Below are 15,798 nucleotides of genomic sequence, written 5' to 3'. Positions count from 1 at the left end.
CCCTGAGGACAAAGGCAGTTTTGATTTGTGGGGCCCAGGAGTCCCTCACTTACCAGGATTCCTCACTGCCCGTGCATGTGTAAACCTGTAAAACGCTCTTTTGTGCAGAATAAATCTTACGCTGTAAATCCCGTACAATTAAATGTGACCCTTCATAAAGTCACGGCGACGAGGCTTCACTGCAGAGCAAGCTCGCTGTCCAGGCAGGACAGAATTTCTTCCCATTTAGCTTGGTTATATTTTTTTTTTTTTTTTTAGATAAATAACCACCCATCAGTGCTGATGGCTTCTTTGAGCCCCCAGGATTGCTGCTGTGTCCTTACCTCTCTCTGCTTTGCCCGTGGCAGTGGGGGCTGAATCCAGCAGGGCTGTGGTTGTGCTCGGGGCTGAGGAAGAGGAGGCATTCCCCCTGTCCTGCTGCTCAGAGCTGAGGAAGAGGAGGAATTCCCCCTGTCCTGCTGCTCCAGGCTGAGGAAGAGGAGAAATTCCCCCTGTCCTGCTGCTCGGGGCTGAGGAAGAGGAGGAATTCCCCCTGTCCTGCTGCTCGGGGCTGAGGAAGAGGAGGAATTCTCCCTGTCCTGCTGCTCCGAGCTGAGGAAGAGGAGGAATTCTCCCTGTCCTGCTGCTCCGAGCTGAGGAAGAGGAGGAATTCTCCCTGTCCTGCTGCTCAGAGCTGAGGAAGAGGATGAATTCCCCCTGTCCTGCTGCTCAGAGCTGAGGAAGAGGAGGAATTCCCCCTGTCCTGCTGCTCGGGGCTGAGGAAGAGGAGGCATTCCCCCTGTCCTGCTGCTCGGGGCTGAGGAAGAGGAGAAATTCTCCCTGTCCTGCTGCTCGGGGCTGAGGAAGAGGAGGAATTCTCCCTGTCCTGCTGCTCGGGGCTGAGGAAGAGGAGGCATTCTCCCTGTCCTGCTGCTCGGGGCTGAGGAGGAGGAGGAATTCCCCCTGTCCTGGTGCTCGGGGCTGAGGAAGAGGAGGAATTCCTCCTGTCCTGGTGCTCGGAGCTGAGGAAGAGGAGGAATTCACCCTGTCCTGCTGCTCAGAGCTGAGGAAGAGGAGGAATTCTCCCTGTCCTGCTGCTCAGAGCTGAGGAAGAGGAGGAATTCTCCCTGTCCTGCTGCTCGGGGCTGAGGAAGAGGAGGAATTCCCCCTGTCCTGCTGCTCGGGGCTGAGGAAGAGGAGGAATTCTCCCTGTCCTGCTGCTCGGAGCTGAGGAAGATGAGGCATTCCCCCTGTCCTGCTGCTCGGGGCTGAGGAAGAGGAGGAATTCTCCCTGTCCTGCTGCTCGGGGCTGAGGAAGAGGAGGAATTCTCCCTGTCCTGGTGCTCGGGGCTGAGGAAGAGGAGGAATTCCCCCTGTCCTGCTGCTCCGAGCTGAGGAAGATGAGGCATGCACCCTGTCTCTGCTGCTCGGGGCTGAAGAAGAGGAGGAATTCCCCCAGTCCTGCTGCTTGGGGCTGAGGAAGATGAGGCATTCCCCCTGTCCTGCTGCTCGGGGCTGAGGAAGAGGAGCAGTTCCCTGTCTCTGCTGCTGTTGGCAGCCAGCAGCAGATTCCATTATTGCCGATCAATGCCGCCGCCATGCAGGAGGAGGGGAGAGGGAGGGGTGGGAGCTTCCTATTCACAGATTGATCAACCTGCCGTTGCATGAACAAATTCATTGCAAAGAAGGCTGGGATGCTGGGATAATAGCTGGAGCAGGAAAGGGCTTGTATACAGGGGAATGCAGGCTCGTTAGTAGTGGGGAGGGGATTTAAATTGCCTCTGAGCTTGCTGGGTTGTTGTTTTTTTTTTTTTTTCCTAGCATAAAGCACAATACCTGAGCCTTCAAACAAAGCCAACACTGTGAGGAATGGTAGGGCTATATTGCACTTAGCTGATGAGCTATTGTGCTGACTTATTTGAGCTTCTTCAGCACTGATGTGTTTCTAGTTTTTACTTAAGTTGATTCTGTTATAACCTGCTGCCTCTTCTGGATTTTGAGACCTCAGTGTCCCCTGCTTCCCTTTTTTGCCTTCTTTCTGTTCCTGCTTGGACTGAAACCTGACACAAAGGAACAAGTACAAATCCCAGTTACTGCTCCCACCCGTGCCTGCCGTGTCAGAGGTAGGGTTGAGAGAACAGGGCAAGATCACACTCTCATGTTTGCCAGCATAGACAGTAACTGGAGTACTGGAATCCCAAGACCATCAGCTCCTCCCCATCCTTCCTGCCCTGCTTCGTTCACTTACTGTGTTCTGTATGGAAAAGTTTTCTGGCTGGAGAATAAGTCTGCTTTCTCCTGGGCATGTGGCCGAATGGCTGGATAGCAACACAGAAGATGAGAAAAGCCTTCTCTCGTTCCTTGGTACGGTAGGGTACAAACTGTATTTTTGGGGTTTTAACAGTTTACCGGGAAACCTTTACGACTTTGGTGCTTAATTTCTTCAGTCTTTCAGCTCCCTGACCTTATTTCTTTTTAAAAGCTTTTAAGTGGTTTGCAGTTTTAATTAAACTTAGTTACAGCCTGTTTGAAATAGTTACAAACGCACTGGGCGAGGGTTACCTTGTAAATGGGCATGTGCCCTGCAGCAAATGAACTTAACTGGACTAAACAATGTTACTTACTGCTCTGGTTTTCTTCTCTGTGCCTTTTGACAAGCTGATCACCGGGTTCAGTCCACTTCCTCTCATTTCTGTCAGCTTGCCTGACTTCTGAACTGTGTGATGGTAGGAAGATAAATCAGGGGAGACTGCTCGAAATTTTTCTTCTTAAGAGAAATGTGCAAATTCCCAAGTGTTGTCTTAACTCAGGGACCACGTTTAGGGTTCACTGACACCTCTTGGATGTCTGCAGTACATTGGGTCTTATTGTTATTGTGTCCATAACAATAATTCCTACTGCTCAGGGACAAAATCCTGCCACAGTGAGCAAGAAGTGCTGAGGCTCAGAGCAGCTTTCCGGGCCATGGAGGGGAACAGGCAGGAGCTGTTGAGCTTTGGTGTGTTCAAGAGCCAGTGAGGCAGTCCCAAAGGATTGCTTTCTAGAGAATGCCTCTATTCACAGCCCTTTTGCAGACAGTAAAAAGATTGGTTTGGAAAGCTGTGGCTCAAGGCTGTTGTTTAGTAATGAGGACAATAAATATTGATATCATACTAATGTGTGTTTAAATCATAAGCCTCTAAACAAATTAGGCTGCAGGAACAAGTTACCATGCATCAGCTGATCGCTGTTAATTGTCTGTGTGCAATCTCTACACAAGGTAATTTGAATTAGCAGGGGCAGTCCAAGATCATTAGGAAGTAACGAGGACATCAGCATCTCCAGGTCATGGGCAGCAGCTCCTTGTCTCTGCTTTTGTGTTGGCACTGTTGTCCAGGCAATTTGTTTAGCTGTGTGTGGAGTCAACCATTAAGGGGAGTTTTAGACGTTGCTGCATGGGGAGGTCAAAAAGGAGCAACTATCCCAAATTTTGTACAACCAGGCAGAGGATATGTTGAGCAGTTTAGGGACGTGCATCTGCTCCATTTCTGACTTGGTTTGCAGAGCTGGAGGATTTGTTCTTCTGCTTCAAAGTTCATGCATCAGTCAAAGAACATCTGATGTTGTACTCAATGCCATATACAGTTTCCTCCAAACTTTCAGGGAAAATAAATTGTGGGAGTTTGTACTTGAAACCCCAAAATTATTCTCTCCTGTGATATCTGTACCCTTTTTTCCAGCCTCCTCTAGTATTCATCTGCTTTGCATGTCAGGTCTTTGTCTTTCAGACTGTAAAGTCTGAAAAGTCCTAAAGTAATTTAGGAATCAATGACTTAAGAATCTTTTAAGTGAGTTAATGTGTCATTTATGTTGCTTTCTATGCACCCTCTCTACTGGGCACTAATTCAATTACATCCATTTTATATGCCAGCACAATGCAGGTGTCTTAACACTAACAGAATTGCCTGTCTTTAAATTTAAAATATTTTATAGTTACTTGGATCATCTTCCAAGACTTATCTTATCGACTCAATCCCTAGTAAAGCACAGTAACTTCTTTTCAAACCCCTGCTAATGGACTGGGAGAGTTCTTGATCATAGTTTATATCTAGCAGTTGTTTGATGCTGGAGTTCTACAGCCAGTGAGCTTTGTTGGGTTCCCTTTGTATTTTCCTTTCCAGGCTTGGCAGCTTTTGTGCACTTCAGTGTCCTGAAACTTGGTTGCATTCACTCTGATGTATCTTCTTGTGATTTTTTTTTTCCCTGTGTGGTTACCTTGATAAATGTGGAAAAGCTATCTCTGCAAATTTCCATTTTTTGCTTTAAATTATACCTTGCAGGATTTGCATAATGTATTTTAGAACACAAACTTGGACTTCAGGACTTAAAACAGATTAGGGGGCTTTGAGTTTGCTTTTACCTTAGGTTTCTTGTACAGGCATTTAATGAAATTTTTATGACAATCTGTGAATTGGGCCCAAGACTGAATTCTCCCCAAGTGAGCAAAATGAGAGAGAATGCTTTTTGCAAGATAAAACATTAACATTTTTATTTATTTTGATATGAAGCTTCCTGTTTCACTAGGTAATACCCATCAGAAAAATGCTGTTGAGACACTTCTTCCTCTTCTTGTTCTTCCTTCTCTACCTGCAAATAATTCCTACCTGGTGTGGCTATCCCACAAAGCTGGGAGGTTTGTTTAGTGTCTGCCTCTTCCACCTGGAGAAAAACCTCTTCATGGTGAAAATACAAATTTCTACCACAGCAAGTGTTTCGAGTAGCCACAGCACCCAGCAATAGGACATTTAGGGCAGCCCCCAGAGCCCTGCGGTGACCAGAGGGCACTGAGGCTACACCACTGTGGCAGAGAGGGTTCCCTTCAAAGGAGGGCAACCCTCACCACTACTCCGTGTAGTAAGTGGCACCTGGCTTACACAAACCTTCCTCCTGGCCTACAGAACAAGCTTTGGTGTTGCTGAGGGTAGAGAGTGGCTCAACAGGATGGGAGGAGAGACCTGTCTGCATTGTATCCTTGGGCAGTTCCCTCCTCAGAGGCATCTGCCACTGCAGAGTAATTGGCTCAGCTAATTTGGACATGACTGTTGCACTTATTTGGATAAATACTTATTTACATAAGTATTATTGCATATCACCAAGATATCAGATGATAAAAGGGACCCATTGGGATGTTTACAACTCATTTGTCTGATGGTATAGTGGAAAGTGTCCCTGCCTGGATGATCTTTAAGGCCCGTTCAGTCCCAAACCATTGTAGGATTCTGCAATTTTTTGTTGAAGGTTCAAATGGGGTGGATCTGTCAGGTGGATTTTCTTTCCTTTTGCCTTTTTTTTTTTTCTTCTCAGAACAGACGGCTGAAGAGGCTTTCAGATTGTTTTGATGGATAAACAATGTGATCTATCTGTAGCCTTGGTCCCTGAGAGTGAGCAATGCAGAAAGCACGTGTAATTTAATACTAAGCTGATGAGAGGTGCATTGATTTTTGCAGCAGGTGAAGATTATGCAAGAGTAGCCTCAGGCATTACTAGTGGAGCAGGGGAGGGAACTGTCTAATTTTTTGCCTGGTGGTGACAGTATAGATTTCTTTCTCAAGATTCAGCAAAAATACTGTTCTACAGGCGTCACAGCAAGTTGCTTCAGCTTTTGATTTCCAGTTAATATATCCCGACAATTTTGCTGGATCTGGGTCTTCCTTTTCCTAAGGACTAAGCGTGTCTATTTGCTCTTATTTTTTAGAAGGAGAAGAGAGGGAAAGGTAGTTTTTATTTTTAGTTCACTGCAGGCACCTAGTGAATATTTCATTTTCCCTTCCCCATTCAGTACACTTCTGTGGTGATGGTGTGAGAAAAAAAGAAACTCATTTTACTGATGAAATGCCAACACTTTATTTGCAGAAGAGTTGGATTGCTGCTGGGGAGATGCTGGGGAGGAGAGGGAAGGCAAGGGGAGCCAGGCACATTCCTTGTGGTAGCTTTTCAACTCCTTTCAGTTTAAAGTTAAGCTCTTTCCCTAAGTGCCCCTCCTGCAGAACGTGTTGTGGAAAATAGTGGGGAATTTGCGCTCGTGTTTCCATTTGTGACTCAGCAAAGTTAACAGACTGTTTTCAATTACCGGGGCAGCTTTGATGTGATTTCCTGCGCGTGAGAAGTGGAGGAAGCCAAACCTATTACGTTACTCCTTACTAGTCAGTGTAAGATCAAAGGTGCTCACTCTAGCCCTGTTCCAGTGGAATACATCAATCCCGTTTGCCATTGTTGTATGGACATGGGAATGGCAGGGAATGGCAGAGACAGTTCTTTATATCCTACCTAGCACAGCTCTGGGCAGAGCAGTACTTACAGGTGCTGCAGAAAATAAAGTTTCCCTTCATCTAGGCCAGGGAGGCAGCTGGTGATACGAAAGTGCACCGTCAGGTAAAACTGGCAGCACTGCAAAGGCTCCTGAGGTGGTGGGACTGATGGACTCAAAAACCTTGGGCTAGCGCTGGCCCTGCTCCAAGTGCTTTGTTCTCTAAAGGTGCCCTGATGGGACTTACCCTGCAGCTCTGGAGCAGGTGATGCTGGAGGAGAGCTGGTGCTGCTCCGGAGGAGGAGGGCTCTCCCGCTGGCTCTGGCAGGCCGGGATGGGCTCGGTGGGTGCGGGCAGGGCTGGGGCATCGCCCCCTCAGCCGGCTGTGCCCTGCCCGTTCCTCGGTGGAGCACCACACCGTGTGCTGGACTCTGCCCAGTTCACCAGGCTGCTCTCCCTCCTAGCAGTCCTTTCCCCAGGCAGACTGAGGGGCTCAGCGTCAGCAGTTTGCTTTTGTTAAAAGATAAATATCTACCGAGTGAGACACTAATACTGCAGGGTCCGGATTCCTTCGCCTCTCCTCCTCTATGCTCCATTTTGTCAGTCTCCAAGCATCCATGGGAGAGACGTATTATAACTCTGCTGAGATCAAAATCCGGCATGCAAAGACATCGCAAGTAATGCTATCCCTGAAGAAGGCTTCTCTCCTTTTTTTTCCTCCGGCTCTTTGGAGGAAAACGCCGCTCTCGTGGCACCAGCTGGCTGTCTCTCCCCATAAACGCTGTTTTTTGCTGCTGTGAATCAGGATGCACGGGGAGATTTTCGTTAGCGGAGGGAAGCCGGCAGTTGGGCGTCTGTTAATAGCCCGAAAGTAACTGATGAGGACGTGCAGCCGGAGCGATTGATTGAGGAGCTGCAGTCCTGTGTGCTGCTGCTGCTCGCTCGCTCCCCGCCAGCCCCGGCCGGGGAGGCAGGCAGGCAGGGAGGGCGGACGGAGACACCCGGCGTTCCCTCCAGTGGAAGTCACGGATCCCCAGGGCCGGCCGGCCAGGAGTGGAAGTTTAAGCTGCATCTTGAAAGGAGAACAGCAGGAGTCCCTGCCTGGAGTCACGGCTTGCTCCTGTTCCTTAAGGTTCAGAAGATAACAATGGACTTTCTGCTAGGAAGTGATTTTTTCCCTCCCCGTGTCGGGGGGTGTTTTGTGAAGCTGGATTCCTTAAAGTCTGGCAATTGAGCTGGAGATGGGCAGCACTTGTGATAAAGGTATCTGTATGCATACATATGCATATCTAGCTCTATATAAAAATGCATATATGTGTGTTTGTGGAGAGATTTTTCATGCTGTGTGTACTTTATTATGCTATTATTCTAGTATTTGTACTAGTCAAAGACATCAGTGCAGCTTTTATGAATATTCGTGCTCACCAGATCAGCCGCATGGATTTAAGATGCCAAAGTCGTGTCTTAGTAAGGTCATACTGCCAGAACGAGAAGTTGACCTATTTTTTTTTTTAATCTGCAGAGATATATATGTCATATTACCCAGGCACTTACAAGTCTTCTGCTGGCTGCATGCTTTGAGCAAGTAGTGGGATCATACATGACCGAACTTTGACCTTTGCCGAATTACATTCAGCTGGGACTAAAACTGAGCTTCCCTGGGTCTTGATTGTCGTTATCTCTTAATTACTGCACTGCTTACATAAAAAAAATAAATCTAAACCGAAATAGATTTAAGTTCTCAGAATACTGTCTCTCAAACAGTAACAGAATATTAAGTATTTCCAGGCATTGATCTTTAGCAACACTTTTTATTTTAATCTCCCACAGTTAAATCAGATTCACAACCTTGAATCTGCCAGTGAACATGCCATTGTAGGTTAGTAAGTGAATAAAGTACAGGTAAATAGAGGTGGGTTAATTCAGCAGTTTAGTAATGCACTCAAAACTTTCCCGAGGCTTCTCTCCTAAAGAGCACAAAGCCTGACCATTCCCCACCCCCGGGCACCCATTCACCACCTTCTTCTTCTCTTCCTCAGAGGTCCCAGCAGAGAGATCTCCTCGCAGACGGAGCATCTCGGGGACCAGCACCTCTGAGAAAACCACCTCCATGGATGTTCCGAACACTTCTCCTTTCAGAGTACCAGTAAGTGTGCCGTCCCTGCAAAGGGGCATTTGTCTCATTGGATGGGAGGAGGAATTCAAATATCACAGTGTACAGCCAGGCTGGGGGAGCCTGGGGACAGAGGAATATTTGGTTAATATTTCCAGTTGACCAAGAGGTTTTGCTATCAAGTGTCATATATTATCAGTAAGATTCCTGGTGTATCCCTAACTTGCTCCTTTTCGTTGCCTTGATGTAAAGTTGCAGATAGAGAAACATCAGTGTTAATGTAGGCAGCGACCTATATAAATACTTTTGAAGTCGCCTCCAGGGATTGCATTCCATACTCAGTCTTGACAAGGAAACAAGTTCCTTTAAGTTGGTGATAGCATGTTATTTTTCCCTCTTGCCAGTGAAGTACATAGAAAATTGAAATGGTTTTATAGTTTATTCAGAAGCTGATGAAATTTCTGCAGGTGTGGTAATTCCTCTTGAGCTCTTTGGGTTTTGTCCTGAGTTTGGTTGGCTGTGAGTCTTCATGAGAGTTGTTCAGCTACAGCCTGGATTTTTGCTTGGGCAATCTTTGGTCAGTGTGTCCAGGAGCACAAAGGCATTTCTATTATTAGACTGAGGACAAATCATCAAGTTAAAATGAGGTGCCCAGCAATTTTCAACAATGTTTTAAAGTATCTAACTTGAATACTGTGAATGTTTTCATGCCCTCCTGTACTTTTGGCAAGTAATACTTCAGAATAAGTCTTGCATTGTATCATTTTAAAAATAAAATTTAAAAAACAGCCAAAAGATTTAATGAGAGTTATTTAAACTATTCAAGGATTAAGGTTGGTCAGAGTGTATAGAATACATGGTGTTTAAAGCAACCTGTGAATTCATGATATATTGGAATGCAGAAAGGGACCAAGGCAGCAGTGAATATAGTGGGTATCCTTACTTGGGCCCTTTTCAGAGTCATAGAATAACACAAATTGGAAGGGACTAGACAATCTTGAGAGGTGCTTTCCCACCTGAGGGATTTTGTGTTCTATGAACGATCCTCTGTCACTTCAGAGATCTGTTTTCTGGATGGTACTTGGGAAAGAAGGGCCTTGGTCTAGTTGTATGTGAAGTTGATCCAAGAATATTCTGTTATGTCAAGTTCTGAGAATTTGATACCAAGTCCATTATCCACAGAGTTCCAGGAAGATTTCTGAACTCCGAGAGCCTTCCAAAGTCCTATCCATGTCTTCATTTATAAGAAATTCTATTTTCTTTGCCTTCATCTATAAGTAATTGGCCAAGCCTTCAGATGAATATGTGCTTTGTAGTAGCCTTTGTCTAACAACTGCAAGCTGTGTACCAGAAGTGTTTGATGACTACCTGTATTGTTTATTTGATATGCCTCCTTTTTTCATCGTTTTTGTACCATTCCTTTTAATGATGATCCTGTCTCTTAAGTGATGTTTTAATGCTTCTCTAATTCTTCTCTAATAGTTCTCTGATTCTTCTTATCCCCTGCTCCCTTTCAAAACAAGAACCCTGCAGAATGTTTCTCATTTCCCCTGGTGGTATGTTGGGCTTGTAGGACTCTGGCAAATAGGCTCAGGAAGCAGTACCTGGCTGCTTTTCTTGGGCATAAACCAGCAGAGAGCTAGAAGCTATTTGTGCCACGTGGAGCTGGATTCTGCTGCTTTGTCTGCCTGACCACCTGTACACCCGGGAGCATAATGCACCCTCCTGTCCTCCTCATGGGGACAAGGCTTCTGGCTTTGGAGGTTTTGTTCTGAGTAACCCATTTATACCCTGTTACTCCTAAGTGGGGGCTGAGATCACCCTGTTTTAAAGCATGGCAGCTTGTGAGCCATTTAAAAGAGCAAGCTGCAGTTAGAAGTCAGCTTTCTTAACAATACAGATGAGCTCAAGCCAAAACTGCTGAAACCAAACCCACTGTTAACTTGGTAGATTGGCACACTTCTAATAGGTGGCTGAGAACATGGGGAGGAATCATGTTCCTGCCTTTGACTGGTAATAAGAATTTCCCAGGTCTCAGAAGGAGGAAAGGTGACTTGGATGCCTCATGAAAGTCTCAGTCTTGGATCACTGATCTGAGAAGAGCTGATAGTGAAGGATGCAAAACATGGCTTCAAATTTGTGTCTGGGAGGTTGTCCCTAGTTGACAGGGATTTATTCTGCATATAAAGGAGGTTAACAGTAAGAGGACTCGCTTTTTTGTTTTTCCAGACTTTGTCACCTACAGTGCAGGTTGGAGGGCTACGGGCAGCTGCAGCATAGTGCTGTCTCAGTGATTCTTCCCATGGCCCCGACTCTGTGCCATACCTCGTCTACTCACTGCTTGGATTTCTAAGGCAGGGGACAGCTTAACCTTCTTCCATCCTGATGGAAAATTATGCTGAGACTTTCATAATAAGTTGCTTTTACAGCTTTTTAAGTTTGTCTGTCAGAACAGCTATTTAAAAGCTGTTTTCTCAATAGGACAGTAGCTTCCAGCATGTTCTGTGCAGGTTTTTTCCTTTTGAGCACAGGCAGTGGTACTCACTCAGAGCAAGGCATCTGTTTTTTTAATACTGCTAATTGGCATTGCTTTAGCATCTGGAATTTTGATTCATAACAGCATAATTGCCTTTAAGCAAACATTTCCTTGACAATGCATTTTTTAAGTAGTCTCTTCAGTGGTGGTGGTCAGTGAGGGGTTTATTTTTAAGGGCTGATACGTAAAGTTTGGAAAATTTGCCTTTTTACCTCCTGCATGGGCACTGGAGGAAAATATGTATATTTAAATTTACTAGTGTGTGAAAAGCAGAATTTCAGTAGTTACACTCTTTCCTAGGATGAGCCACTACATGGACCAGCATATCCTATGTGTTTGTGAGGGTGGTGAGGTCCTGGCACAGGTTGCCCAGAAAAGCTGTGGCTGCCCCATCCCTGGCAGTGGCCAAGGCTAGGCTGGATGGAGCAACTTGGGGTAGTGGAAGGTGTCACTGCCCATGGCAGGGGGTTGGAATGAGATGATCTTTAAGGTCCTTCCCAAGCCAAACCATTCTGTGATTCCATGATTTGTTCCGGTTATCTCCCACCAAGGGGAGTAAAGAGTGATTCTGCAAATGCTGACACTGCGCAACACATACAGAGAGAAGAGCTCTTGGTGTTTGTCCTTTCTTTTTCTTCCCCATTGCCCCAGATTTTCTTGTCTGCACTTGAAACATTAGTTTCCATCTAAGTTCAGCTGTGTACATTGAAGTTTGATGATTTCCAGGTGTGTCAGGAAGAAATATTGAGAGAGAAGGGAAGGGCACAGAAGGTAGCAAAAAGGAGATGAAGGAATGCGTCTACTCACATATAGACAGATGCATGCTGTTTATAGTTACATATATAGAAAAAGTCATATTTTTAATAATGGATATTACTTGACTGAACAAATAGGGAGGCAGAGGGAACTGGCTCCAAGTAGGCACCGTGACGCATAGGTGGGCGAGAAACCAGCTTTTCCCTTCCCACACTCACCATGTCCTGGCAGCGCCTCGGTCTCCGTGCATCCTGTCCCCTACTGTGGCACTGTGGAGCCCCAGCAGCACTGCTGCAGCCTGACACATTCCCTCATTGCTCTGCAGTTGGAATTGGGTAAATACGGGACTATCCACATCCTCAGACCTCCTGCAGTGGGAGGATGGAGAGGGATATCTAAACTCACCCTTCAGACTCTCGCTGCGCTCTCCAGTTTTGGCTCAGAGTTGTTATTACAAATGATATGATTCATCCATGTCTGCTGGCTAATGGGGAAAGAAAGATGAGAAAGAGGCAAAGGAACAAGTGTGAATGAGACAGGAAAGCCAGAGCACAATCCTTGAAGTAAATAAAATGATTTTTATAGGAACCTTGATGTAGGATACTTGCAGATTGCCTTCCTTGGTTTGTTTCTGGCTGAGGGTATAATTGGATCTATAGAAGTGCTGTCTGCCTCTTTGCTCTTTAAGAGTACTGCTAAATGGAACAAAAGACAATGCAGCCAGCCTGAGTGAAGGTCAAAGCTTGATGAGATCTCGTGGCTGCCCAGCCTCATCTTTTATGCAGTCAGCAAGATTGTTGCTTCTCCAGAGCCCTGCTCCACTCCCGCTGTGCTGCCAGGGTAGGACAAGTCTGAGCTGTGCTGCCCGTGTGACCCCGTGGCATACAAATACATATTTTTAATTCTGCATCAGCACCAATGCAGAGATGGAATTGTTGGTTTGCATTAGTGTGAGGCACCACAGCATCCCCTATGAAGAACACTGTGCTCAAATCTGTCCCCTCAATAGAAATTTATATTTTTCCTTCCACTTTCTACTCTTTACTTTTTGTGACATGTTTGTTTAAATCTTCTCCAGTTTTTATCACTTGCCTGTGCTGTGATGCCTTAGATATGCTGGCTATTCCATGAATTCTGTGTCAGAAAGCATAAAAGGGTGACTGACTATCTCCAGGGTGCTCACCATACTTGCATCCGTATCTTTATTCTGGGATAGTGCTGCTCATAGGCTCTGTAACCTTCACAGTGTCTTGCTGCCACAGCAGATTTGTTCATTACAACAAACTTTAGTGTTGGATCAGATGATGGGGATATCCAGGCTCTGACACTGTCTGGTGGACCTCAACAGCATGAACATTATTCTCATGTTTGGTGTAAACCTGACTTTATCCAATCCCTTTTATTCCTTAGTTAATGTAGGGGGGGAGCTATGAATGTACATAGCTTTAAGCACTGCTCACATTCCAGTTGTCCTTGGCTCCATAGTATTTAAATATGCGCCGACTCATTTTATTCTTCACCTCCAAATCATGACTTAGTCAAGTTATGCAAAGTTTAATTAATGCATCCTTTGCAAATGAATCCTTCTGGCCTTTTTATCAGTTTTCTTGCTCTTGTATTTTTAATTCCCTTCAATTGATTCTCCAGGTTCTGGTACTGAAGTTCACAGGAATGTGTGTTACCAGTTTCTGATTGCTCCTAACCCTTTGTGTTATTTCTCTGTCCTCCCTGGCCCTCGCTTCACCTCCTAATTTAATATAGCTCAGTGTAATTAATGTGCTGTTTAACTTTTCTTCCGGATGATTAACAAGGATGTTAAGCAGAAGCAGTCAGGCCACTATCCCCACCACATCCCATTGGACCCTTTCTTCTGCCTTGATACCTTATCACTTGTTGTAATTACTCTTTTTAGATATTCCTGCAGCCATTCCTCCGGTTCATGTTACGAGCTTTAACAAAGCTCATTTTTAATAACTTTTTTGTAATTGGCATGTGTGCTGCGTTATCAAAAGATGTTCTGAAGTGTTGGGCTGCTTAGTGGCTGCATGCCAGGGAAAGAGCCAGGAAATCATTGCCTGTCCTTCCTGACAGGCTTAGGTGACCTGTTTTCATATCATGCTAATTTTTTATCACTGTTTTTTAGTTGTTCTCCAGACAGCCTTTTTACCTTTATTCCTCAATTCCTGGATAGGAGCTTTTTAGGATGCTCCTTCCATCTGCTGTCCCTGCTGTGGGCAGCTCCCACAAAGGCAGCCAGGTGCTGCTCCCAGTTGTGTCCATACTAAACAGTCCTTGCTGAACTGGGATCTGAAAAGCTGATGTGGCCCTCTTGGCTATCAGGTAGCTCTTGCTTCTTCATGCATTTTTCAGTATAATTCCCAGTGACTTGGAAATTCGACTCCTGCAGGACTTTTGGCTGCACATCATGCAGAGTGCACACAATCCTACGATGCATTTTATTAACAGGTGTATTATCAATGTACCCTTGTTACAGTGTCATCTGCATTTCCTTGGGTTTCTTATTACTGTTCCTAAACTTGTTCCTCCTATTCTGCATCCCTCCTGTGGCTGTAGACCATCTTTCATTGGAAAGTTGAAATTGTTATCTGGCCAAATCTGCAGTGCTGTCCCATCAGGGGAAAAATATCTTTCCTGATCCTTGCTGTTGATCAGCTTGTGTCCTGAAGCATGATTATTGCTCACTCTTGTTATTTTTAAACCTGACTAATGCAGCTACATATGTTATTCTTCCTTATATAAACACATAATCCTTTTTTAATCTTGCTGAAAAAAAAATTTGTCTGTATAATATCTTGTGGTGGTGAATTGGATGGGCTCATTTATAGATAGCATTAGGAAAAGTCTCCTGACAATCAGCGAAACGTGCTGCCTCTCATGTTAAATTGCCCTTTGGTTTTCTTATGTAACAGGGTGCATGAGGAGCTTAGGTAATTTCCATTCTATTTGTTTTATACATCTATAATCCCGTCTTGCCTTTGTTCCTAAAATAAATAGTTGGTCTTTAAAATATATCATTTGTAAATCCCTCTCTTGTCTGCCTTTAATCAGTTTATACTTCTGGAGTTCTGTTTTGTTCTAGCTTTCTTGCTGAGATGAGAAAATCAGAAGAGTGATGCATTAGTGTGAAAGCTACGGCAGATTTACATAACACCACTCTGCTTTTATTGGGCTTTATCCTCTGTTTGGACATTCAAACATGCTTTTTATTGTTTTGTGCCTGTGCACAAACCTCCTCTCCAGTGACGTAGTGCCAGGATTTTTGATGGATAGATGGTGGAACATGGCTGTTGTAGGTCCCTGTCTTGTTCTGTATATCACCTCCAAAGTATATCTAGGGTTGTTTTCATCTGCTTTTCTACTGTATGAGTGGTTCAGAGTCTTTTCAAAGGGAGTCACTGCTAATATTTTAATGCTGGGTGTTACTGCTCATAAGCAAACTTCACCTCCTTGCTAGTTAAATTGGCCTTTTGCTGTTGTTCTGCAAGGAATAGTAAACTTCACCATTTTGCTGCTCATTCCTGGAATAGCTTTCTAGTTTGATCTTTCCATTTTACCACCTGCCCATCTTCCCCTGCTTCTTTGCCTTCCCATAGCTCTACAACATTACTGGCACAGGACAGTGTTTTCACTTGGCTCTGACACTATTTTTTCCTTGATAGCTGCTTGTGAACAGCTTAAGGAATAAAATGCTTCATGTCCTCACCACGCACGTTAGTGAGGAGGCAGTTCTGCTGTCATCCACAGTCACTTGAGGGTTATCTTTGTACCCATCCAGTCCTTCCTCTCACAGAAGATGAGTCTCATGGCTCTGTAAATGAAGTTACCCACCTGGTGTTATTAATAATGCATTGGTGCTCCTCATCAAGAATTACAGATGTTCAAGAAGTGTTGCAAGGCTCAGATGCAGTGTGTTTGTCCCCAAAAAGAGCTAATGTAGGTAATAGCACTGTGTGTAAGACAGACCTTTTTTCTTGCCTTTTTACACTACTTTTAGTGCTTTGAAACTTCCACTGATACCATTGCATTTTATCGGTATTGGCTGATTTGTGTTGTGGTTATACACTGTTTCATTTGTTCATGGCTGAATTCACCTTTCCCTTTCCAAAC

General features: G+C 44.9%; 1 protein-coding gene across 12 annotated transcripts in view; it reads left to right on the top strand.

The window, feature by feature from the left end:
- The window catches only part of RASAL2 (RAS protein activator like 2), a 159,533-nt gene that overhangs the window by 107,985 nt on the left and 35,750 nt on the right, over positions 1-15,798 (top strand). For 11 of the 12 annotated variants that reach the window (XM_068199437.1, XM_068199439.1, XM_068199438.1 and 8 more), the window contains exon 4: positions 8,305-8,411. In XM_068199437.1, the coding sequence (XP_068055538.1) occupies positions 8,305-8,411 (107 nt within the window). Of the gene's footprint in view, positions 1-7,369; positions 7,529-8,304; positions 8,412-15,798 lie in introns of those variants that run through there. The other variant, XM_068199442.1, reaches the window with a different exon arrangement.

This window comes from Anomalospiza imberbis, chromosome 9 (assembly GCF_031753505.1).
Source record: "Anomalospiza imberbis isolate Cuckoo-Finch-1a 21T00152 chromosome 9, ASM3175350v1, whole genome shotgun sequence".
Lineage (NCBI taxonomy): Eukaryota > Metazoa > Chordata > Aves > Passeriformes > Viduidae > Anomalospiza > Anomalospiza imberbis.
Note: the sequence above shows the minus strand (reverse complement) of the source record. Positions and strands in the feature narration are given on the sequence as shown.